At 36.6% G+C, this 27,213-nt stretch overlaps 1 protein-coding gene across 1 annotated transcript in view; it reads left to right on the top strand.

The window, feature by feature from the left end:
• CEP350 (centrosomal protein 350) overlaps window positions 1-27,213 on the top strand; it is a 139,255-nt gene that overhangs the window by 81,266 nt on the left and 30,776 nt on the right. Inside the window, exons 29-31 of the mRNA XM_059056093.2 lie at window positions 6,673-6,795; window positions 7,895-8,094; window positions 24,850-25,061. Coding sequence (XP_058912076.1) covers window positions 6,673-6,795; window positions 7,895-8,094; window positions 24,850-25,061 — 535 coding nt within the window. The remainder of the gene's footprint in view (window positions 1-6,672; window positions 6,796-7,894; window positions 8,095-24,849; window positions 25,062-27,213) is intronic.

Here is a 27,213-nt window from a genome sequence, read left to right as displayed (position 1 = left end):
TGTGACTCTGATGACTGTCAGGCTTACTCAAGTAGAAGAGGGAAATTTTAACCTTGTGAGTGGGTCTGAATTGCTCAATTAAAACTAGAAAGTCTGAAATTCTCCTGGGATGTTGAATGATTTGGCAGTCTACCATTCTTCTAAAACAATTCTAAGTATTATTTTTTAAAGACTCTTTTAAAGAAAGCTACTCCTACTTAGATATAGCTCAGTTGTGTGTCATCTTTGACCGTACCAAGTGACATTTACATGAGAGTTTACCCCTTTGCGAGTACATTTGATTAAATACGCTTATAAAGTAGCTGCTTGTGGACTATTTTCTACCTTCTTTAAATAAAGAAGAGAGGTCCATTAAAATTTTTGTTGACTGCTCTTTTATTTTAAGTTAGCAATTTGAACCACAGATTAAACTTAAGTTGTATCTTGATATCCTTTGGCAGGATACTGCCCATCACCAAATTTAATAATGCTCTATGTTTATATGTGACATCAACCTATGATTTAGTTATTTTCTGAACAGTCAAGCAGTTGTAAGTCAAACCTTACTTACTATAGGTACAGTGTTGTACACTGGCACTTCATTGCTTAATTGAAATTGCACTTCAGTAACTTAAAATTGGCATTTGATAACTTAAAAATACCTAAATTGATTATGAAGATAAGTTTCAATAATAAATAGAAATTTTTAAAATAAAAAATATAAGGGTGAAAACTGAATATTTACAAATGTGTAAGTGTACCTTTTGTATGATTTCCATGGCATAGACCAATTAAAACTTACTCAAATAGGAATTCTTTCTTCCTTCCTGATAAAAATTTCCAGTAGCCTGTGTGGGACATACTGAATTGCTCCAGGGGTCTTTGAATTCAGAATAATCTATCTCATAAATTTTTATAACTGATTTGGCATTTTATATCTGCCTCTAAATGCCTTTGGATCGTAAATGTTGGAGGAAGGACAGCTTCAAGGGAAATTTCTTCATGATTCCTTGCTTGTCTATACCAGTAAAATCTTCATTGCTGGTTTCTATGAATAATATTCTAATAATTTCAGTCACATCCATGGAAGGAACTGCTAATCCTATTCTGTTTGTGAGATTAGTCAGTTTATATGGTGCTTATTTGAGATTTGGTTAAAACTTTAAAAACCCTAAGTAACAAGTTAAAGGTTGAATTTATTGACTTCGTTCTAAGTTTTGTTAATTATTTTCTCAGAGCCCAAAATACTAAAGACCTAGAATTTTTTTTATCACTGCTCTACCTTCTTTTGTCAACTACTGCAGTAAACTTTTGAGAAAAGGCCTTGAAGCATTCAGTGACTTCTTGATTTGTTGTTTGAAGCAATGCAGTTGTGTTTGTGGTAGGGCTAGGGTAAGGACAGTAGTTGCAGAGAAATTATTTTTTGTGTTTGTAAGATGATGCTGAAATTTGAGGATGAAGTGGAGTATTTTCCAAAATTAGTGCATTAAACAGGGAGATTACTGTAATGCAAATTTTTTTTGATCTCCAGAACAAAGCACAGTTGGTCCTTGAGCAGCGTGGGGGTTGTGTTAGCAATGCTGCCCTTCCGCATAGATGAAAATCTGCCTAAAACTTGCATAGTCGGCCCTCCATAATCGTGGTTCCTCTATGTATGTGGTTCTTCTGTATCTGTAGTTCTATATCTGCGGATTCGGAGAACCACAGATCATGCAGTACTGCAGTATTTGCTACTGAAAAATATTCACATGTAAGTGGACCTATGCATTTCAAACCCACTCACTGTTCAGGGATCCACTGTAACGTGAAAACTAATTTTTGAATAACATTCAGATTACCAGAGCTTCAGAGTTAGATCTCCTTCAACAATGTTGGAATGACAGCTCAATAGAGTGAGTTAATTTTGTAGTCATTTGCTACAGTAGATAACTAACAAAATTATTTGAGCCTTTGCTACTAGGCACTATTATTTGTATTATAGATTAGAAAAGGCCATCTTCTAAGAGATTACTATTTTACTAATATAAAACACTTGTCAGAAAATAGTCATCCTTCTCAATAAGTTTAGCTAACTTTGGGAGGAACTTTTTCATATATATATTACTGCTTATTGTTAACTCACTGAACTTTGATTCTGTGATAAATATTTTTCTGAAGTGTTCAAACTATTCTTGGCTCCAGTGAAAGATTTCCATCTTTAATGTTTCACTGAGACAACAATGCCTTTGTTAAAGTTTGTATTTCTAATCTATGGCTTTTCTTTTCTAAAAAATAAAATAAAATAAATAAATTTATTTTTTTATTTATTTTTGGCTGAGTTGGGTCTTTGTTGCTATGTGCGGGCTTTCTCTAGTTGCAGTGAGCAGGAGCTACTCTTCGTTGCAGTGCACGGGCTTCTCATTGCAGAGGCTTCTCTTGTTGCGGCACACGGGCTCTAGGTGTGTGGGCTTCAGTAGTTGTGTCTCGCGGGCTCTAGAGCGCAGGCTCAGAAGTTGTGGCACACGGGCTTAGTTGCTCCGCGGCATGTGGGATCTTCCCGGACCAGAGCTCAAACCCATGTCCCCTGCATTGGCAGGCGGATTCTTAACCACTGCACCATCAGGGAAGCCCCTCTATGGCTTTTCTTGACCTCTGTACTGAGTTGACATTTTAGAAATAATTTCCATTTCTCAGTATAGTGAAGAGCAAAAGAAATTTAAGCTATGAAAGAGGTTAGTAATAATGAAAATATGTTTGCAAAAGCCACAGACTGTCTAGCCCTCAGTTTTTTGATAATTATTGGTAAATGAAGTCTGAGTTTTGTTTACTACTGTGAGGGGCATTATTTACAGTATAAAGTTGTGAAACAGATATTCATGGGAAAAAAACATACAGTTGACTCTTCCTGTTAATTTGCCAATTCTGTTTTAGGAAAATTATTTACTGAGCAAATGAAACACTGAAAAAATGGTGTTTATCTTCTTTAAGTGTTAAAATAGGATACAGTGCATTTTTTTCTTTCATTTAATAGCAGCTTGTTCTTCTGTATTATTTATTAATTATATACTTATTCCCTCAGCAATTATTTTTTGGGAAATGTGTGAATATAGTAGGTTCTGAGGGATATGAAGATGAATCAAACATAAACCCTGCCCTTGAAAACCTTATAGTATAGGTGGAAAAAAGAATAAATATCAGGTTCCTTTAGTGATATATAAAAATCTATTGCTAAGGAAGTTCAGAGGAGGAAGAAATTTTTACTGAAAAGAGTATATATATCAAGGAAATTTTCTTGATGAGTGTTCAGAGTTAAATACTTTGCATTTGCAAGTGAAGGCTTTTGCTATTCCATTAAAGAAGACATTTTTATTAAAATTTTAAACAATGTATTAAATATCATTGCCTTAAATTAGAAATATAGTTTTCTTAGAGAAGGTTCTAAACTAAGTATAGTGGATGAATAAATCCTGATAGTCTGATAATGTGCTTTTTTTTTTCTTCCTAGATTAGGGATGATGTACCTGTATTTTTTTATTTATTTAAGTATATGCAGATTATTAAACAATTTAATAGAATAGATTTTGCTGTAGGAAAAATAGACTGTATTTTCTTTTAGGTCAGTACTATCCATATGCTCATTTATCTTCCTTTTTGAATATCATTAAAAATGCTTAAGTACTTAAAAGAATTGATTCATTTTATAATTAAAAGCACTAGTTTTCATTTTTACTTGTAACAGTATAGAGTTAAAGAATTGTTTAGATCCAGAAAGAATTTTTAAATAATTTAAGGTATTGCGTTTTTATTTTGTTTAACATCTTTCAGAATCAAATGATTTTAGAACTGGAAGTTCTATTTAAAATTTAGATCATAATTTTGCTCTTTCAAATTGTAGCATGCTTTTAGTATCTTTTGGAACACAGTCTACAATTATATTAGCTCATTGAGGAAAAAAGCTTCTCATTTATGTCACATGGTCTAGCAATGTGTTCAGGTATGTATTTTTAAAAGTGTGAGGAAGTACTTAAATGAAGAAGGAATCATAAAATGTTGGAACTAGTCAGTCCCTAGGGAGGTCATCTAGTATAGTCCCTTGGTTCTACAGGAAGAAATTGAGGCCTGCAGAGATTAAGCGCCTTGTCCCAGTTTCAGGTAGCATAATGGCAGAGCTAGAACTAGAACCCTACTCTCTGGACTTCAGCCAGCTAAAGTGAAAACTGAGTTAGCCCATCTGCTTCCAACCTTGTAGTTTTTAAAATAACTGCATTGATGACTTAAAGTTATCTCAGTAGAAATTGACCCTTCAAAATAGTATTTGTTGGGCTTCCCTGGTGGCGCAGTGGTTGAGAGTCCGCCTGCGGATGCAGGGGACACGGGTTCGTGCCCCGGTCTGGGAGGATCCCACATACCGCGGAGCGGCTGGGCCCGTGAGCCATGGCCGCTGGGCCTGCGCGTCCGGAGCCTGTGCCCCGCAAAGGGAGAGGCCACAGCAGTGAGAGGCCCACGTAACGCAAAAAAAAAAAAAAAAAAGTATTTGTTGAGACTGGGAAGGTGCTCAGTGCCTGATTACTACGGTTGAATAGCTGCTTAGCTAAAGTTTAGAGTTTAAATTTTGACTTTAAAAGTGTATTACTTACTTTTGAATTTCTAAAGCTTAAACATTATAGGAACATAATTATTAACATAATTATACTAGATTAAATCTATCATATGTCTCATCCTAGTCCAGTGTTCTGTAACCGTCAGAGGCCTTGTTGGGGAATGCCTTGATAATAGCCATAAAGTGTATTAGTAGCAGTTTCTATTAATAGGCATTTATGTTTCCATCATTCACAAATTTTGTTTATTTCTTACTTGTGCAGCATCTTGAAGGACTATTAACTCTAGTGTGAAGTGCTACTGCTTCTTTTATCTCAATTTTATACAACTTTTAAGAGACACTCTTGAATTCTAGAATGTATGTATATTAAATAAGGAACGTGTGTTTCTGGGATGAAGTTCCAACTTTAAGTTAAACTTTTCTTACACTATCTCTTAAACCATTTTCTTTTCTTTTTTTTTTTTAGCCATTTCTTTTGTTTTTCATTTCTAACCTAGAGCTTTTGAATATGCTTAATCTTTGTAAATGAAAAATAAATGATTATTTGTTCTAATAGAGAAAATTATTATTCTGTATATTGGGTTGGACAAAAAAATTTAATTTGTATTTTTTTACAGTTCTACTTTTTGTACTAGGTCATGCATGCATTTAGCAGTTATATACTTAAGAGGGTGGGTGATATTTGAATGTTATGAATAGATTTTTTTGGACCTTTTCCAAGTACATTTGTTTGTGCATAATTGGTGTCAAAATAAGTTTACTATACATTCATAAAGAATGGCAAGGAAGATTGCAGTGTCTTATTGAAACTTGGCAAAATTGCACAGAAGCTTCAGTGCAGAAAATCAAGGCAATCCAGATATGACAGAGAGAGAGAGAGAGAGAGAGAGGGAGGGAGGGAGGGAGGGAGGGAGAGGGAAAGAAAGAGATAGTGTGAGTATGTAACTAAACAGAGGGAAGGTGAAATATTAAGTTGTATGTGGGGAAACAGACACTGAAATCGTCTGTTATCTAAAGATATACATGTAGTCAAGATTCTACATACTTTTAAAAATTCAAATGAGTGACTGGATTCATACCTAGATTTTCTCACTTCTTTGACTTGCTGATATTATTCCTTGCCCTTCCAAGGCAATAAATGTTGCCTTGATCTACAAGTTATTGTTGTGTGCATGTGAACAGGAGCATGCTCTGTCAAAGAGAATTAACCTTTCCAAACCTATTATTAGACTTATTTATCCTTTCATATATACAATGGTCTGTTAACTATTAAAAAAAGAGAGAAACAATTGGTTTTTTTCCTACTTTTATAAGTTTAACATGGAATTTCTTCTTACTTTTAACTTTATGATTGAGTGAATTGTCCACAGCATGATTTTTTTTTTTTTTTACTACTGGTAGTATTTATTGGAACTAGCTTAGTTTATTCTTAATTATGCATCCTGTTTTTTAATAGAATGGGTATTGTATTTCAGTATTATTATTTAAGTGGGCCTTTGTTAAATATAAAGCAAGATAACTCCAGTAGGTCCTGTTGACAGTAAGTTTTATGTTGTAGATGTGAACAAGGTATTTTTACTATAAATTGACTTTCCAAACTATATAACTATTTTCAAGCTTAGATTATAATGGTAAGGTTAAGTAAGGCAAATGTACTGCTTTTTAAATTTAAATTCAATCTTAAAATACATGACAAGGTACAGATATAAAAACTACTCGTTCAGAATTACATATGTATATACAATTGCTGATATGCTCGGTTCATGCCCATAATTGTTGTACTCTGTGTTAAAGCTTATGAGAAAACTTATTTAGATTCACACTCTACTTCTCATTACTTTACTCACAAACAAATAAATTTACCTGAAAGTATACATGATGGTTAAGCAGGAGCTGAGAAGAAAGGCACGTATGTTCAGAAATCTTTGGTAAGATCTATAAAAGTATATGTTTTATATGTCACACAAAGTATAACACTTGCTTTAACTGAGTAGCTTATAATGTTATTCAGGAAGCATATTAAGAAGTTCTGCACTCAGCTCTTATGCTTTCCCTTTCTCATTCTTTCTGCCTCTTGATCTCTTGGTTTTAAAATCTTCCTCCTTATTTTGTAGACACTGCTCTCCTGTTCACTACTTCTTCTCTGTCTTTACGTCTCATCACTGGGCCTCTCTCAGTGTCTGTTTTCCCAACCTTCATCCCAAATTCCAGCTGTATATCTACAACCAGTTGGTCAGGTAACTTTGCACCTTTTTCAGTGCACTCTTTGATAGAGCATGCTCTTTTCTTTTTGTTTGTTTTTATTGCTTTTTTTTCCTTTTGTTTTTTTTTCTAACAGCCTAGGGGCCTCTTGTCAAATGTCCCATAGATTTTACCTTTTTGTTTCCACATTAATTTGACATGCTGATTGTTTAAGAAGTGGAGTGATAGTTCTTGTGCTTTTTATTAAGTGTTTGTTGGATATGTGAATGCATTTTTGTTGATTAGCTACCACTACAGATCTAACACTTATAATATGAGCAGCCCACCATTCATTTAGCTGTGGCGTCTACATTTGAGGAGAGCAAATAGTAGCTTTTTAACCACTCAAATAACTTCCTAAATCAGTAATGTCCCATAACCCTTTGGAGCTAAGATATACTAGGCTATTTAATTCCAGAGATTGAGTTAAATTGAGACGTTTGAGGCATTTGGTGCATCCTTTTAGTCAAGTAAATAAATAGTCATGTTTTATGCATAAGGCATCTGACTGTGGTTCTCAGTGTTCTCTCCACGAAAAACAGATAGACTGTCACCTGACATTGCATTTCCCAGGTAATGGGAACCAAACTCACTATACCTGAAGCAAAACCAGACTGAATTTGAATATAAAAATCAAAAAGGGACATGAACAGGTTTTTTGTTTGCTTGCTTGTTTGGGATTTGGGGGTTTGTTTTTTCGTTGTTGTTTTGGTCTTCGTTGTTTTGAGTTTGTGTGTTTTCTGGTCTGAGCCTTCAGAATAAATTCCTTGTATCTTCTGTTATGAAAAAGAATCACCTGTGAAGAATGAATACGTTAAGTACTATCAGTCATGGTTAGCCAAATATTCTGATTACCCCACAGTTTTTCCATTGCTAATTTTCCAAATAATTAATTACAAGTAAAATAAATAAATTCTCTTATTTGCTAAATAAGATCACTTACCAAAGCTTCTATTATCTTAAACTTTTTTCAGAGGAATACTATGAGTGTCCTGTTTTATACAGCTTGTTGATAACGTAATGAGTAATAAAGCTCTCAAAGTGATTTCTGCCTATAGATTTGTTCTCTCACTGTTTTTCATGGTGTGACCATAGGTTTCTGACAAAGCGAGAGCAAAAACTAATGCAACGGCGCCAACATGCGGAGGAGCTACTAGAGTGGAAGAGACGTTTAGATGCAGAGGAAGCAGAAATTCGTCAAATGGAAAAACAAGCTTTGGCTGCCTGGGACAAAGAATTGATTAAACCTAAAACTCCTAAGAAAGAACTGGAGGACCAGAGAGCAGAACAGAAAGGTAATAAAGACTAACTATTCAGACTACATACTAAAAGGCTAATGTAACTGAAAGATTTACTTAATTATTTTAAAAAATGGTGAATGATTAAGGGTGAAGAAGATGATATAACTATGAATGCTACAGATATTGAAAAGATAAGAGAATACTGTGAATACCTTTATGCTAATATACTTGAAAACTTAGAAAAAATGGGTAAATTCCATGAAATGGAAATGGGTTGTTCTAGGACCACGTGGGGTTTAACACATACTAAAAATTGATAATGTGGTGAATTACTTAAACAGATTAAAGGAGAAAAATTACATGATATCTCAATGGATTCAAAAAAATCACTTGGTAAAATCCAAAAAAGCCTTTGTAATAAAACAAATAAATCTCAGATCAAATTAGCAATAGAAGGGGACTTTCTTTACCCAGTATAGGATATCTATTAATGAAAACAAAAAACCAAACCTGCATCAGACTTCATACGTAATAATAAAACATAGAAAGTTTTCCCCAATAATAAAACATAGAAACTTTTCCCTTTGAATTTGGAAATCAGACAAAAAAATGCTTACTTTCACTTACAGAATGAAAAGAAGAAGCAAAACTTTCATTATCTTATTGAGAAGAGCAGATGAGAAGGCTATGCACATAGAAAATCCAGCATTTACATGTCAGTTATTAGAATTAGTGAGTTTAGCAAGGTTGTGGATATAAAATCCATAAACAAAACTCAATTGCATGTCTGTAGATAAACAGAAATTGGTTAGAAAAATCTAATTATTAAAAGAGATGCCATTTATGAATTTAACAATAAGTATTGAAGATCTTTATGGAGAAAAATTTATAATTTTATTAGGAGACATTAGAGAAGACCAAAATAAATAGAACTTTACCATATTCACAGATAGTTTCAGTATCATAAAGATGTTAATTCTCTCTGAACTTATTGGTAGGTTCAAGACAATTTAAATCAGAAACCTGGCAAGATTTCTTTGTAGGGTTTGACAAGCTCATTTTAAAATTTATATGAGGGCTTCCCTGGTGGTACAGTGGTTAAGAATCCGCCTGCCAATGCAGGGAACATGGTTTTGAGCCCTGGTCCGGGAAGATCCCACATGCCTGGAGCAGCTAAGCCCATGAGCCACAACTCCTGAAGCCCGCGCACTGCAACCAAGAGTAGCACCCACTCACTGCAACTAGAGAAAGCCTGTGCGCAGAAACGAAGACTCAACGCAGCCAAAAATAAATAAATAAGTAAATTTATTAAAATAAATATAAATAAAATAAAATTTATATGAAAGAGCAAAGGACCAAAAAGCAGAGACATTCCTAAAGAAGAACCACAAAGTGCAGGAACTTAACACTTCTAAGAGTATAATAATTAAGACAATAAGATATTTGTTATCAGAGATAGACAAATAGATTATGAAACAAATAGCTCAAAAAAGACCTGTGCATATATGGAAAGTTGACTTCTGACACAGGTAACTTAGGAGACTAGCGAAGAAAGGAGGGACTCTCCAATAAATTTTGTGCAAGGTAAAAATAAAGTTGGGTCCCTACGTGACAGTATAAAAAGATCGATCTCAAGGAGGGAGAAAGGTGTAAATGTGAAATTTAAACTATAAAACTTTTAGGGCTTCCCTGGTGGCACAGTGGTTGAGGGTCCGCCTGCCGGTGCAGGAGACACGGGTTCGTGCCCCGGTCCGGGAGGATCCCACGTGCCGTGAAGCGGCTGGGCCCGTGGGCCGTGGCCACTGGGCCTGCACATCCGGAGCCTGTGCTCCGCAACGGGAGAGGCCACAGTAGTGAGGGGCCCGCTTACCGCAAAAAAAAAAAAAAAAAAAAAAAAAAGAATATATAAGCAACTCCTATGAATCAATAATAAAATGACAACCACATTAAAAAAAAACAGGCAAAAGAGCAAATGGTTCACAAATAAGAAACTCCAAACGGTCAGTAAACATATGAAAAGGTGTTCAACTTCAGTAGTAATCAGAGCATAAAAACCATAAAGACATACCATTTCATGCCTATGTTCATTTCCTAGGGCTGCCATAACAAATTACCACAAATTTGGTGGCTTAAAACTTTTTTTTATTCTCTCACTTCTGGAGGCCAGAAGTACAAAATCAAGGTGTCGGCAGGACTGTGTGCTCCCTCTGAAGGGTTCTTCCTGAAGACAGTTCTTTCCTTCCTTCTTCCAGCTTCTGGTGGTATGCTATAGGCATTCCTTGTGTCTACTTAACTAAGTCTCACACAGTCTTCTACGTGTCTGTCCTTCTCCTCTTTTGTCTCACAAGGAAACCTGTCATTGAATTTAGGGCCTACCCAGATAATCCAGGATGATCTCATCATGAGATCCTTAACTTAATTACATCCACAGACCTTTTTTCCAAATAAGATTATATTCACAGGTTTTGGGGTTGAGACATGGACACATCTTTTGGGGAGCCATCATTCACCCCATTTAAAACATCCATCAAACCTGTTGGTATGTAGGTGGAACAGAACTGCTGGTGTAAGTGTTAATTGTTAAACCTAGTTTGAAAAACAGGTTGAAAGGTGAGGCATTAAAAATAATCAATAAAATGATAAAAATAATAAAGCCAGGTACACATGTCCTACAGTTCAGCAATTGTATTGCCAAGTATAAATCCTAGAGCAATGGTTCTTAAAGTATGGTCCATGGTCTCTGAGATTCTTTCAGAAGGTCTGAATAATACTGACATATTGTTTGCCTTTTTCACTGTATCAGCATTACACTGATAGTATAAAAATAATGGTGGGTAAAATTGCTGATGCCTTAATATGAATCAAGGCAGTGGCACCAAATTATATAATAGTCATTGAATTCTTCACCACCCTGTACTCATCATAAAAACATGCCATTCTTACATTTTATGTAATTTTAATTTAAATATTTACATAATTTAAATACTAATTTATTGAATCTCAATTTTGAGTATATATCTTTTTAATATTCTCTGTGACAAATAGGAAATATTCATAAAGCACTTGTGTTTGCCAAAGCATTATGGTTATCCTGAAGAAAAGCACTTACTACAGTTGTTTGGTTTGTAAGCTGAACTAGCAATATTTTCATGTAGTACCATTTTTACTTAAATGACTAACAAAATATGGTTATTCAGACTTGAGTATTTGCAAACAACTTTTCAGAAACGAATGAAGCAACTCTGACTCTTGAAGAAAAACAACTGATAGTGTTTATTGTCGGTAATAAAATTTAAACTTTCAAGTGAAGATTTAAGGCTTTTAGAAATGCTGTTTCCCCTACTGTGAGCTTGACAGCTTTCCAATATTTTAAAGACTTTCCTGGTATGAGTAATGATATCAAAGTCATCTTTTCATATTGTGTGATAAAATATGCCAATATTTGAAAAGATCTTCCTAACTCAGTGAATCAGTATTTTCCAAATGACCCATGATGATTAGAAAATCAAGTATGGATAAAAGATCCGTTTAAAGTGCAAGATAGGGGTGGGAGGGAGACACAAAAGGGAGAAGAGGGCTTCCCTAGTGGCGCAGTGGTTGAGAATCCGCCTGCCGATGCAGGAGACACGGGTTCGTGCCCTGGTCCGGGAAGATCCCACATGCCGCGGAGCAACTAAGCCCGTGAGCCATGGCCACTAGGCCTGCGCGTCCGGAGCCTGTGCTCCGCAACGGGAGAGGCCACAACAGTTGAGAGGCCCGCATACCGCAAAAAAAAAAAAAAAAAAAAAAAAAAGGGAGAAGATATGGGGATATATGTGTGTGTGTGTGTGTGTGTAGCTGATTCACTTTGTTATAAAGCAGAAACTAACATACCATTGTAAAGCAATTATACTCCAATAAAGATGTTAAATAAATAAATTGCAAGACAGGCCAATGGATTTTAATGGAACAGATTATGAAAAGTTCATGGATATGGTTTCAGATACCACATTACAGCTAACATTTAAGAAACTACCAATTGTCCACTTTTGGTGTGGCATTAAAAAAGGATATCCACAATTACCTGTAAATACTGTTAAAATACTCTTCCCTTTTCTAATTATGTATCATTTGTGTGAGGCCAGATTTTCTGCATCTACTTCAGTCAAATCAACATATAGCCACAGATTGCATACAGAAGCAGATATGAGAATCTGTCTTCTGTTAAGCTAGCCATTAAAGTTTTTAATTTAATGTAAAATAGTTTCTCTCCTTTCAACTAAACTTTTTTAAAAAATGTAGCTATTTTGAATTTTAGAAAATGTCATTTATGTTAACACAGAGAAGTTTTTTATTGTTATTTTAAATAAATAAATATTTTTATTTTTTTCCATTTTAATTTCTATTATGGTAAATATTGATAGATATAACTGTGTCTCTAACCACATAAACTAAAGCTTTTGGGGGTCTTCAGTACTTTTTCAGAGTGTAAAGTGTTCCTGAGGCCAAAATGTTTGAGAACTGCTGTCTTACAGCAATGTTTTTCGAGTTGTAGGTTGTCCCATTTGCGATGTATGAAATCCATTTAGTGGATTGTAGTCAGCATTGTTTAAAGTTGAAATAAAATAGAAAATATCATTATGTCACACATAGGTTAAATGTATTATGATTAAGGTAAAAAATCTGAAAGCCACTGCTGTAGAGAACTTTTACATAGATAGATAATAGATTGATATAAATATATCTATCTGACTTATATATATATAAGTATATATATAGAGAAAGAGATATACATATAGATATCTATACATATTTATCTATACTAGGAGATATATATGACATTGTTCATAGCAGCAGTATTTGAAGTAGCAGGGGAAAAAAGGAAACCACCCACATCAGTAGGGGAATGGATAAATAAATTGTGGTATATTTACATATTATATCATGCTCAGTAAAGAAGAAAAAATTACAGCTAAACAAATCAACATACAACAATCTTAAATCACAGAGGACTACAAGCAGTTTGATTTCTTTTATAGAAAATTCAAAGCAAACAAAACTAAGTGATATATTATTTAGCTATACGTACCAAGTGGTGCATAAAGAAAACCAATGATGCAGTAAATATAGTTCATCTGTAGTGTTCCTTTTTTCTTATTTATTCAGCAGAGGCTTACTTCTGTGTCAACTTCCACATCCTCATTCTGTAGCGTCAAATTCTGCTGCAGACTTCTCCATCTTGAAAGGAAATTTAACAGGACCGAGAAAAGAGATTCAATGTCTCAGGTTTCATCATGGGCTGTAATAGACGTAGAAAACATTTCTGACTAAGCCTGGAAGGCAAATTAAGACTAGTTGTTGTTCAAGCCTCCATTTGTCAGGAACTGTTAGCCTGTGTAATCACAGAAAGTGTTACTGGGTAAATGTGATAAAACTAAGGCAATTTTAATCTCATCAAATATAGCTTAGGAATAGTGTATTTAATGAGCTAAAATGACATAAATAAAAGAAAAATTAAGAAAAAGAAGAAAATACATTGTAATGAAATGACAGTGTACCCCTCAGGGCACATTGTTGCAATAGCTGAAGCTAAGATCAAGCAGAAAAGTAACTTACTAAAGGCTATGTATTTTATGGTTCATAAAATTTTTGAGATGATGGGAGAGCCAGATCCACACTGAGCTTCTAGGAGCAGTGCTAAAACCACACCACAGAACTGGCCTGCTCTAGCAGCTACTCAGCAGAGCCCTGAAGAAAACTGCTGTTTTGGTGTTCCCTCTTTGCCTGGCAAAGAATAAATCTATCCTTTCTTTTCCTCAAAAAAAAAAAAAAAAAGAAAACTTCGATTTTGTATCATTTCCCCACTCATGCCACTTCTGCACCAGGGACTCAATTTTGCAACCACTGAGAAATCCACTGTCACTACCAAAAGCCACCTAAATTAGAGTCCACACGGAGCCACCTTCTTCAGGTTACTCAATTTTAAAATGAAGTCCTCTACAGGGACATCAGATTGGAGACACCAGATTTCAATGCCTAAGTTCCAGTGTCCAGCAAGGAAGGCTAGAAATTTCATTTTCTGGGTTCTGTCTTGGGTCACAAGGAACTCACGTGGCAGGAAATTTATCAAATATCAGTGAGGGATTAAAAATAAGCTTGGGCTCCAAGAAATATGACAAGTCCATTGTTAAGGAGTTTATTTAAGCCATATACCTTTCTTTCATAAAGCATTATAAAATATTGTTCAGGAAAGAACTCCGAGACTTTTTTCCAAAGCCTGATTTTTTTAAATGGCTACCAAACACTTGAAATTTGTCTAGTAGAACTAAGAAACTGAATTTATTTAATTTTAATATTTAAGTAGCAACATGAGGCTGATGGCTACCATATTCGACAGCACTTAAAGTTTTGGTGTTCCTTCCATTTTGTTTGATGTCATATTATATAGGGTATATTTTAAAAGAAATGCTGAAAATTGACTGCTATATTCCATATTTTTTAAAAAGAGTACAAATGTTGCTAGACTCCTACTGACATGTAACTCTGTCTTCAGAAGTCAGGGATACAGTGAAATATTACCTCACATCTCTTAGGATGGCTATTATCAAAAAAGACAGAAGAAAAAAATGTTGAGGATTTGGAGACATTGGAACCCTTGTGCAGTGCTGGTGGGAATGTAAAATAGTTGTAACTGCTATGGAAATGGTAAAGCAGTGCCTCAGAAAATTAAGAATAGAATTACTATATGATTTAGAATTTCCACTTCTGGGTATATACCAAAAAGAATTGAAAACAAGTTCTCAAAGAGATATTTGTACACCCATGTTTATAGCAATATTATTCACAATAGCCTAAAGATGAAAACCCGTTTCTAGGAACAGATGAATGGATAAACAAAACATGGTATATACATACAGTAGAATATTATTTAGCCTTAAAAAGGAAGGAAAATGTACTAACATGGATGAACCTTGAAGACATGTTAAGTGAAGTAAGCCAGTCATAAAAGGGCAAATATTGTGATTCCACTTATATGAGGTACCTGAGTACAAATTCATGGAGACAGAAAGTAGAATGGTTGATGCTGGGGTTAAGGAGAGAAGAGAATGGGGAGTTATTATTTAATGAGTACAGAGTTTCAGTTTGGGAAGGTGAAAAAGTTCTGGAGATGGACGAAAGTGATGGTCACACAACAGTGTAAATGTACTTGATGCCACTGAACTGTATACTTAAAAGTGATCTAGGGACTTCCCTGGGGACACAGTGGTTAAGAATCCACCTGCCAATGCAGGGGACGAGTTCGATCCCTGGTCCTGGAAGTTCCCACATGCCGTGGGGCAACTAAGCCCGTGCACCACAACTACTGAGCCTGTGCTCCAGAGCCCGTGCACCGCAACTACTGAAGCCTGCGCGCATGCTAGGGCCTGCGTGCCACAACTACTGAGCCCACGTGCTGTAACTACTGAAGCCTGTGTATCTAGAGCCCATGCTCTGCAACAAGAGAAACGACCTCAGTGAGTAGCCCATGTGCCGCAACTAGAGAAAGCCCGTGCACAGCAATGAAGATTCAACACAGCCCCCTGCAAAAAAAAAAAAAAAAAGGGGGATCCAGATGGTCAATTTTATGTATATGTATTTTACCATAATTTTTTTTTTTTTTTTTTTTTTGGCTGTGTGGCTTGTGGGGATCTTCGTTCCCCAACCAGGGATTGAACCTGGGCCTACAGCAGTGAAAGCACCAAGTCCTAACCATTGGACCAGCAGGGAAATCCCTTTTTTTTTTTTAACCACAATTTTAAAAGAATAATTTTTTTTTAAGTCAGGAAGTATAGGAAGAGGTCTGGAAAGACACACACCAATCATACCTGACTGCCAGTGGTTTACTTTGAGGTGTGGAAATTGGGCAGCTGAAAGTGGTTGGAGAGGATCATGTGAAATAATCACTTTACGTTCCTCTATACTATTTGAAGTTTCGTTTTGTTGTTTTTTTTCAACTACATTCATGTACTACTTTTATAATTTCAAAAATAAGGGCAAGGGGGCTTCCCTGGTAGTGCAGTGGTTGAGAGTCCGCCTGCCGATGCAGGAGACATGGGTTCATGCCCTGGTCTGGGAAGATCCCACATGCCGCGGAGCGGCTAGGCCCGTGAGCCATGGCCGCTGAGCCTGCGCGTCCGGAGCCTGTGCTCTGCAACAGGAGAGGCCACAACAGTGAGAGGCCCGCGTAAAAACAAAACAAAACAGGGCTTCCCTGGTGGCGCAGTGGTTGAGAGTCCGCCTGACGATGCAGGGGACGTGGGTTCGTGCCCCAGTCCGGGAAGATCCCACATGCCGCAGAGCGGCTAGGCCTGTAAGCCGTGGCCGCTGAGCCTGCGCGTCCAGTGCCTGTTGCTCCGCAGAGGGAGAGGCCACAACAGTGAGACGCCTGCATAATGCAAAAAAAAAAAAAAAAACGAAACAAAAATAAGGGCAAGGGCCATAAATGAAGATTTCCAAAATGAATTTTTCCGCAAAGACATCAGATTGGAGAAGCTTCTTCAGTGGTTCTCTCTCAGGAGGTGGTGGTACATTTTCTTCTTTATACAACTTTTATACTGTCTGAACTTTTTATTTTATTTTATTTTATTTTTATTTTTTTTATTGGTATGCGGGCCTCTCACTGTTGTGGCCTCTCCCGTTGCGGAGCACAGGCTCCGGACGCGCAGGCCTAGCGGCCATGGCTCACGGGCTTAGTTGCTCCGCGGCATGTGGGATCTTCCCGGACCAGGGCACGAACCGGTGTCTCCTGCATCGGCAGGCGGACTCTCAACCACTGCGCCACCAGGGAAGCCCCTGTCTGAACTTTTTAAATCAGTATATGTTACTTATTGAATAAAAATAAAATATGTTAAGGGGTATAAAGCAGGAATGTAGAGGATTCTTCTCTTCCCTACTACCTAAAATCATTTTTTAAGCCATTTAAAATTTTACCCACATTCTATCCTGGAGTAGATGAATATCCTTGAGGATTTTAAAAATTCCTTCCTTATTTATTCAACCATTCTGATTATACTGCTCATTCACAATGTAAAAATATATCTTTTTTGTAATAGATCTTTATTGGAGTATAATTGCTTCGCAATACTGTGTGTGTTTCTCTTGCACAACAAAGCAAATCAGCCATATGCATACACATGTCCCCTCCCTCTTGAGCCTCCCTCCCCCCCTCCCTATCCTACCTCCTAGGTCATCACAAAGCACCAAGCCGATCTCCCTGTGCTATGCAGCTGCTTCCCAACAGCCAACTGTTTTACATTCGGTAGTGTATATATGTCAATGCTACTCTCACTTTGCCCCAGTTTCACCCTCCCACCCAATGTCCTCAAGTTCATTTTCGACCTCTGCCTCTTTATTCCTGCCCTGCAACTAGGTTCATTAGTACCTTGTTTTGTTTTGTTTTTAGATTCCATATATATGCGTTAGCATACGATATTTGTTTTTCTCTTTCTGACTTACTTCATTCTGTATGACAGACTCTAGGTCCATCCACCTCACTACAAATAACTCAATTTCATTTCTTTTTATGGCTGAGTAATATTCCATTGTATATATGTGCCACATCTTCTTTATCCATTTATCTGTCAATGGACCTTTAGGTTGGTTCCATGTCCTGGCTATTGTAAATAGTGCTGCAGTGAACATTGTGGTACATGTCTCTTTTTGAATTATGGTTTTCTTAGGGTATATGCCCAGTGGTAGGATTGCTGGGTCGTATGGTAATTCTATTTTTAGTTTTTTAAGGAACCTCCATACTGTTTTCCATAGTGGTTGTATCAATTTACATTCCCACCAACAGTGCAGGAGGGTTCCCTTTTCACCACACCCTTTCCAACATTTATTGTTTCTAGATTTTTTGATAATGGCCATTCTGACCGGTGTGAGGTGATACCTCATTGTAGTTTTGATTTGCATTTCTCTAATAATTAGTGATGTTGAGCATCTTTTCATGTGCCTCTTGGCCATCTGTATGTCTTCCTTGGTGAAATGTCTATGTAGGTCTTCTGCCCTTTTTTTTTTTTTTTTAAGAAATGAATGTTTCATTAATTTTCAGACTTCTTTTTTTTAAAATAAATTTATTTATTTATTCATTTTAGCTGTGTTGGGTCTTCGTTTCTGTTCAAGGGCTTTCTCTAGTTGCGGCAAGCGGGGGCCACTCTGCATCACAGTGCACGGGCTTCTCACTATCACGGCCTCTCTTGTTGCGGAGCACAGGCTCCAGATGCGCAGGCTCAGTAATTGTGGCTCATGGGCCCAGTTGCTCCGTGGCATGTGAGATCTTCCCAGACCAGGGCTCAAACCCGTGTCCCCTGCGTTGACATGCAGATTCTCAACCACTGCACCACCAGGGAAGCCCCTTCTGCCCATTTTTTAACTGGATTGTTGTTTTTTTGTTATTGAGCTCCATGAGCTGTTTGTATATTTTGGAGATTAATCCTTTGTCTGTTGTTTCATTTGCAAATATTTTCTCCCATTCTGAGGGTTGTCTTTTTGTCTTGTTTATGGTTTCCTTTGCTGTGCAAAAGCTTTTAAGTTTAATTAAGTGTCATTTGTTTATTTTTGTTTTTATTTCTGTTACTCTAGGAGGTGGGTCAAAAAAGATCTTGCTGTGGTTTATGTCAAAGAGTGTTTTTCCTATGTTTTTCGTTAAGAGTTTTATAGTATCTTATATTACATTTAAGTCTTTAATCCTTTTGGAGTTTATTTTTGTGCATAGTGTTAGGTAGTGTTTTCATTTCATTCTTTTACCTGTAGCTGTCCAGTTCTCCCAGCACCACTTATTGAGGAGGCTGTCTTTTCTCCATTGTATGTTCTTGCCTCCTTTGTCATAAACTAGGTGCCCATATGTGCGTAGGTTTATCTCTGGGCATTCTATCCTGTACCATTGATTATTTCTGTTTTTGTGCCAGTACCATACTGCCTTGATTACTGTAGCTTTGTGGTATAGTTTGAAGTCAGGGAGCCTTATGCCTCCAACTCCATTTTTCTTTCTCAGGATTGCTTTGGCTATTCAGAGTCTTTTGTGTTTCCATGTGAATTGTAAAAATTTTTGTTCTAATTCTGTGAAGAATGCCATTGGTAGTTTGATAGGGATTGCACTGAATCTGTAGATTGCTTTGGGTAGTGTAGTCATTGTCACATTATTGATTCTTCCAATACAAGAACATCGTATATTTCTCCATCTTTTTATGTCATCTTTGATTTCTTTCATCAGTGTTTTATAGTTTTCTGAGTACAAGTCTTTTGCCTCCTTATGCAGGTTTATTCCTAGGTATTTTATTCTTTTTGTTGCAGTGGTAAATGGGAGTGTTTCCTTAATTTCTCTTTCTGATTTTTCATTGTTGGTGATAAGAATGCCAGATATTTCCATGCATTAATTTTGTGTCGTACAGCCTTACCAAATTCACTGATTAGTTCTAGAAGTTTTCTGGTGGCATCTTTAGGATTTTCTACGTATAGTCTCATGTCATCATCAAACAGTGACAGTTTTATTTTACTTCTTTTCCAATTTGTATTCCTTTTATTTCTTTTTCTTCTCTGATTGCTGTGGGTAGGACTTCCAAAACTATGTTGAATAAGAGTGGCAAGAGTGGTCATCCTTGTCTTGTTCCTGATCTTAGTGGAAATGCTTTCAGTTTTTCACCATTGAGTATGATGTTTGCTGTGGGTTTGTCATATATGGCCTTTATTATATTGAGGCAGGTTCCTTCTATGCCCATTTTCTGGAGAGGTTTTATCATAAATGAGTGTTGAATTTTGTCACAAGCTTTTTCTGCATCTATTGAGATGATCATATAGTTTTTATTCCTGGGCTTCCCTGGTGGTGCAGTGGTTGAGAGTCCGCCTGCCGACGCAGGGGACACGGGTTTGTGCCCCGGTCTGGGAAGATCCCACATGCCGTGGAGCGGCTGGGCCCGTGAGCCATGGCCGCTGAGCCTGCGCATACGGAGCCTGTGCTTCGCAACGGGAGAGGCCACAGCAGTGAGAGGCCCACGTACCGCAAAAAAAAAAAAAAAAAAAGAAAGAAAGAAAAGTTTTTATTCCTTAATTTGGTAATGTGGTGTATCACACTGATTGATTTGTGTATATTGAAGAATCCTTGCATCCCTGGGATAAATCCCACTTGATCATGGTGTATGATCCTTTTAATGTGCTGTTGGATTCTGTTTGCTAGTATTTTGTTCAGGATTTTTGCATCTGTGTTCATCAGTGATATTGGTCTATAATTTTCTTTTCTTGTGATATCTTTTTCTGGTTTGGTATCCAGGTGATTGTGGCTTCGTAGAATGAATTTGGAAGTGTTTCTCCCTCTGCAGATTTTTGGAAGAGTTTGAGAAGGATCGGTGTTAGCTGTTCTCTAAATGTTTGATAAAATTCGCCTGTGAAGCCATCTGGTCCTGGACTTTTGTTTGCTGGAAGATTTTTAATTATGGTTTCAATTTCATTACTTGTGATAGGTCTGTTTATATTTTCTAATTCTTCCTGGTTCAGTCTAGGAAAATTGTACCTTTCCAAGAATTTGTCCATTTCTTCATGGTTTTCCATTTCATTGGCATATAGTTGTTTGGGGTAGTCTCTTATAATCCTTTGTATTTCTGCAATGTCAGTTGTGATTTCTCCTTTTTCATTTCTAATTTTATTGATTTACATCCTCTCCCTTTTTTTTCTTGATAAGGCTGGCTAAGGGTTTATCAATTTTGTTTATCTTCTCAGAGAACCAACTTTTAGTTTTATTGATCTTTGCTCTTGTTTTCTTCATTTGTGTTTCATTTAGTTCTGCTCTGATCTTTATGATTTCTTTCCTTTTACTGACTTTGGGTTTTCTTTGTTTTTCTTTCTCTAGTTGTTTTAAGTGTAGGGTTAGATTGTTTATTTGAGATTATTGTTTATTGAGGTGAGATTTGTATTGCTATAAACTTCCCTCTTAGATCTGCTTTTGCTGTGTCCCATAGGTTTTGGGTCATCATGTTTTCATTGTCATTTGTTTATATGTATTTTTAAATTTCTTCTTTGATTTCTTCAATGATCTCTTGGTTATTTAGTCGCACACTGTTTAGCCTCCATGTATTTGTGTTTTTTACAGTATTTTTCCTGTAATTGATTTCCAGTCTCATAGCATTGTGGTCAGAAAAGATGCTTGATACAATTTCAGTTTTCTTAAATTTTCTGAGGCTTGATTTGTGACCCAAGATGTGATCTATCCTGGAGAATGTTCCGTGTGCACTTGAGAAGAAAGTGTATTCTGCCACTTTGGGGTGGAATGTTCTTAAGTATCAGTTAGATCTATCTGGTCTGTGTGTCATTTAAAGCATGTGTTTCCTTATCTATTTTCTATTTGGATGATCTCTCCATTGCTGTAAGCAGGGTGTTAAAGTTCCCTACTATTATTGTGTTACTGTCAATTTCTCCTTTCATGGTTGTTAGCATTTGCCTTATTTATTGAGATGCTCCTATGTTGGGTGCATAAACATTTATAATTATTATATCTTCTTCTTGGATTGATCCTTTGATCATCACGTAGTGTCTCTCCTTATCTCTTGTAGCAGTCTTTATTTTAAAGTCTATTTTATCTGATACAAGTATTGCTACTCCAGCTTTCTTTTGATTTCCATTTGCATGGAATATCTTTTTCCATCCCTTCATTTTCAGTCTGTATGTGTCCCTAGGTCTGAAGTGGGTCTCTTGTAGACAGCATATATATGGCTCTTATTGTTTTGTATCCATTCAGCCAGTCTGTGTCTTTTGGTGGGAGCATTTAATCCATTTACATTCAAGGTTATTATCGATATGTATGTTCCTATTACCATTTTCTTAATTGTTTTGGGTTTGCTTTTGTGGGTCTTTTTCTTGTGTTTCCCACTTAGAGAGGTTTCTTTAGCATTTGTTGTAAAGCTGGTTTGGTGGTGCTGAATTTTCTTAGCTTTTGCTTGTCTGAAAAGCTTTTGACTTCTCCATCAAATCTGAATGAGATCCTTGCTGGGTAGGATAATCTTGGTTGTATGTTTTTCTCTTTCATCATTTTAAGTATATCGTGCCACTCCCTTCTGGCCTGCAGAGTTTCTGCTGAAAAATTAGCTGATAACCTTATGGGGATTCCTTTGAATGTTATTTTTTGTTTTTCCCTCACTGCTTTTTTTTTTTTTTTTTCGTGGTATGCGGGCCTCTCACTGTTGTGGCCTCTCCCACTGTGGAGCACAGGCTCCAGATGCACAGGCCCAGCAGCCATGGTTCACGGGCCTATCCGCTCCGCGGCATGTGGGATCCTCTCAGACCAGGGCATGAACCCGTGTCCCCTGCATCGGCAGGTAGACTCACAACCACTTTGCCACCAGGAAAGCCCTCCCTCTCTGCTTTTAATATTTTTTCTTTGAATTTAATTTTTGTTAGTTTGATTAATATGTGTCTTGGTGTGTTTTTCCTAGGGTTTATTCTGTATGGTACTCTCTGTGCTTCCTGGACTTGAGTGACTATTTCCCGTGTTAAGGAAGTTTTCAACTATAATCTCTTCAAATATTTTCTCAGACCCTTTCTTTTATCTTCTTCTTCTGGGAACCCTATAATTCGAATGTTGGTGCATTTAGTGTTGTCCCAGAAGTCTCTGAGATTGTCTTCAATTCTTTTCATTCTCTTTTCTTTATTCTGCTCCCTGGCAGTTATTTCCACCATTTTGTCTTCCAGCTCTCTTATTCGTTCTTCTGCCTCAGTTATTCTGTTATTGATTCCTTCTAGTGTGTTTTTCATTTCAGTTATTGTGTTGTTCATCTCTGTTTGTTCTTTAGTTCTCCTAGATCTTTATTAAACATTTCTTGTATTTTCTCAATCCGTGCCTCCATTCTGTTTCTGAGATTCTGGATCATCTTTACTGTCGTTACTCTAAATTCTTTTTCAGGTAGATTGCCTATTTCCTCTTCATTTACTTGGTTTTGTAGATTTTTACCTTGCTCCTTCATCTGTGACATATTTTCTTCCTGTCTCCATTTTTATTTTTTTTAAATGAGTGCGACTGTGTTCCTGTCTTAATGGTTGTTTGGCCTGAGGCTTCCAACACTGGAGTTTGTAGGCTGTTGGGTAGAGCTGGGTCTTGATGCTGAGATGAGGAACTCTGTGAGACCTCACTCCGATGAATATTCCCTAGGGTCTGAGGTTCTCTGTTAGTTCAATGGTTTGGACTCAGATCTCCCACTGCACGAGCTTAGGCCTGACCCTGGGCTTGTGAACCAAGATCCCACAAGCCACCTGGGGCGGCAAAAAAAAAAAAAAGAACAGTAACAAAGTAAAAAATAAAGTTAGACTAGGAAACAGATATGTTAGGAAGAATATAAAAATAAAAATATAGATGAATCAACACCTGGAAGGTATATCAGTACCACAATAGTAAAAAAGAGGAGGGAAAAGAAAAAAGGGCAGTGGGGGGAGGAAGGCCTTGGCTGTGGAGGGTGGGGCCTAAGCAAAGATGAGGTTTGGGTGATGGGTGGGGCCAATGCTTAGGACCCACAGGGCTGGAAAAGGCCCTGGGGGCTGTGGCAGTTGGGGCTTAGGCTCAAGGAACAGAAGGGACCCAGACGTGTCCCTCACCCCTGGTCTCAGAGGGCAGGGGACCTCACTGGGAGTGCAACAGGCTTCCAGGGCTAAGTGCATGGGGCACACTCCATCCTGTCCTCTCCTGCTTCTCCAGTCTGGGAGGCCCCCTCCCCGCTGACATTCATGATCTCCCTGCCTTCCCTCCTATGCCCCCAAGGACCTACGTGGCCTGGAGGGGGACTTTGGAGGACAGGGGACCAGCCTGGGAACTCAACAGGCTCCCTTTGCCCAAGTGGGCGGGGCAATTGCCCTCCAAAAATATATCTTTTAAAATTTTTAACTGAAATGCTTTTAGATGTTAGGTCATCCTTGTTTATTGAAGTAAAACATTCTTTGGGATATAGGTATTTCTTTTGCTAAGTAAACTTATTTTATGGATTTCAGGCACAAAGTCTTCAGTGATATTTTTGGAATTGAGTATATCAAATGTTATCAGTATTGACCCAAAGTGTGATATAACCTAATCTTTGTGGGACATTATATCTATAGTGATAAAGAAGGAAAGCAGTGTCCATTCTTAAGGTTAGACAAGTATAATGTGAAGAATTTTATGTTAAGTGTCAAAAGTATTTGTTTTCTTAGAGGAGAGGCCACAATGGATAGGAAATTCCAGAGGCAAGGCAGTGCTAACAAATTCTGAAAGTGCTGAGTAAAATTCATAATATATCTCCATCAGTGCATGCAGTTCATTCATTTTTATTGCTGTGTAGCATTTCAGTTTCTAAATATACCACAATTTACTTATTTTACTTAGTTTTTGACTATTATAACAATACTACTAGTAACCATGTACATGTTTCCTGCTGCATGTATACAAGATTTATCTAGGATTTATACCTAGCAGTGGAATCGCTAGATCATAGAGTGTTTTCATCCTTGCCAAATACTCCCAAATTTCTTTCCAAAGTGGTTGGATTGATTCCATTTCTAAATGAATATATGAGTTGTAATTGCTGTGCATCTTTACATTCAGGTTGTCAGTCATTATCATTGCTGATTATATGTTACAGATATCTTCTCTCAGTTTGCATCAGCCAAAATTCTTAGACTAATGTATATTATAGTAAATGTGATTCACTAAGTGGTGGGATTAAAAATTATATCTAAATGCAACTAGTGAAATTATGCTAAAAACAAATGTGACGTTTAACAGATGAACATGTCCCTTGACCAAGATTGTGTACTTTTTCTTGTTTTCACCCTCTCTTCTAGAAATAGTGAGTGAAACAGAATCTCCAGTACCTTCCTACTCTCATCTACACAGTGAAAGCTCTATTCCAGAAGAATTGGGCAGCCCTGCTGTTGAATATATACCATCTGAATCTATAGTTCAGGAGCAGCCTGGGAGTCCAGATCACAGTATACTTACTGAGGAAATGGTTTTTTCACAAGAACTGGAATCTTCTACCTCGCCTAGTAAACATGTAAGTTAATATATATTTATATCTTAAAGCTTCTTTAGAAAAACCCTGTCTGAAAGGTATATTATTAACAGTTATATTCTTGCTGTTAAGGACAGCATTGACTATCACCCATACCTGTAACATATAGTATATGACATTTGAGTAGAAATAAAGCTTTTCCTTGACTCCTAAAGATTTATAAATATACGAATTTTAGATTTAGGGGCAGTTATAAAATTATATGCTGTGAAGTTTTTAATATTTAGGGGGTAGGAACTTCTAAAGTTTTTAATAAAGGTAATATGTGAGACAATACAAGTTCTTATTAAAGTCTGTTTTGTCATATAATAGAAACAATAAGACCTTAAACCACACCAGTGTGCCTTTTCTATAATTTAATTAATGACTGCTCTATAACTTTTAATCAGAATAAAAGTAGTGGTTTCATCTCTTTAAGGCAGATCTGAAATGGATATATATTCTAAATTAAAATAATGTTCACTTTAGAATAAAAAGGTTTTCCACATTGTCCTCAATTCTGTACTTCAATAAAAAAAACTATCTGGTAAAAACTTAAGAAAGAAACTTAACTGCTTGCCTTTTAAAACTTGATTTTATAAAGTGTACGAGGGGATTAGCATAACAGTATTTTTTGATGGGAATTTGTGTTTCTTTTTTAGTTTTCACTTTTCTCTTTACTTTTTATTTTTTATGCCTTTTTTTTAAACATCTTTATTGGAGTATAATTGCTTTACAGTGTTGTGTTAGTATCTGCTGTATAACAAAGTGAATCAGCTATATGTATACATAGATCCCCATATCCCCTCCTGCTTGCATCTCCCTCCCACCCTCCCTATCCCACCCCTCTAGGTGGTCACAAAGCACCGAGCTGATCTCCCTGTGCTATGTGGCTGCTTCCCACTAGCTATCTATTTTACGTGTGGAAGTGTATATATGTCAATGCTACTCTCTCACTTTGACCCAGCTTATGCTTCCCCCTCCCCATGTCCTCAAGTCCATTCTCTGTGTCTGCGTCTTTATTCCTGTCCTGCCCCTGGGTTCATCAGAACCATTTTTTTTAGATTCCATATATCTGTGTTAGCATACGGTATTTGTTTTTCTCTTTCTGACTTACTTCACTCTGTATGACAGACTCTAGGTCCATCCACCTCAATACAAATAGTTCAATTTCATTTCTTTTTATAGCATAACAATATTAAATATTATAAGTGAACACAAACATTGTTAAAGCCTCTTTGTGTTTAAAAAAAAGAATCCACCTAAATTCAGTGTGTCTTAAAGTCACTTCTGTAATAAAAAGTAATATTTATTGAGTGTTTACTTACCAAGTGCGTGGTAGTGTGCTGAATGCCTTATGTAGATTATCCTCACAACAATTCTTTAAATTTTAAGCCCCACTCTGAAGCTTAGCAGGCTAGGAAACTTGCCCATAGTCACAGGGATAGGAAGTGGTGATAGCTAGGAATCAAATCAGACATTCTCACTTCCACTTGATATCAAGGTAGAAATTACACCCTTTGTAATAAATAATCTCATTTGGGCAGTCTTCTTATGCTCTTTATCTTCCCTCCCCACTTCTATTTCTTCTTCTTTCCTTCCATAAAAGTAGTACATTAGTATATTTAAATTTTTTTTCAGTTTTATTGACATACAATTGACACACAGCACTGTGTGAGTTAAAGGTGTACAGCATAATAACTTGACATACATATATTGTGAAATGATTACCACAGTAAGTTTAGTTAATATCCATCACCTCATATAGTTACAAAAAAATTTTTTTCCTTGTGATGAGAACTTTTAGGATCTACTCTTTTAGCACCTTTCAAATATACCATATAGCAGTGTTAACTATAGTCAGCATGTTGTACATTACATCCCCAGTACCTATATGTCTTATAACTGGAAGCTTATACTTTTCGACCCGCTTCACCCAGTTCCCCCACCTCTCCACCCCCATCTCTGGTGACCACAAGTCTGATCTCTTTTTTTATGAGTTTGGGTTTTTTTAGATTCCACATATAAGTGAGATCATATAGTATTTGTCTTTCTCTCTCTGACTTATTTCACTTAGTACAGTGCCCTCAAGATCCATCCATGTTGTCTCAAATGATAGGATTTCTGGTTTGTTTGGTTGGGTTTTTTTTGTTTT

The sequence above is a fragment of the Kogia breviceps genome, chromosome 1 (genome assembly GCF_026419965.1).
Source record: "Kogia breviceps isolate mKogBre1 chromosome 1, mKogBre1 haplotype 1, whole genome shotgun sequence".
In the NCBI taxonomy this organism is placed as follows: domain Eukaryota; kingdom Metazoa; phylum Chordata; class Mammalia; order Artiodactyla; family Physeteridae; genus Kogia; species Kogia breviceps.
The sequence above is the reverse complement of the archived record's forward strand: the minus strand, read 5'-3'. Positions and strand labels throughout refer to the sequence as shown.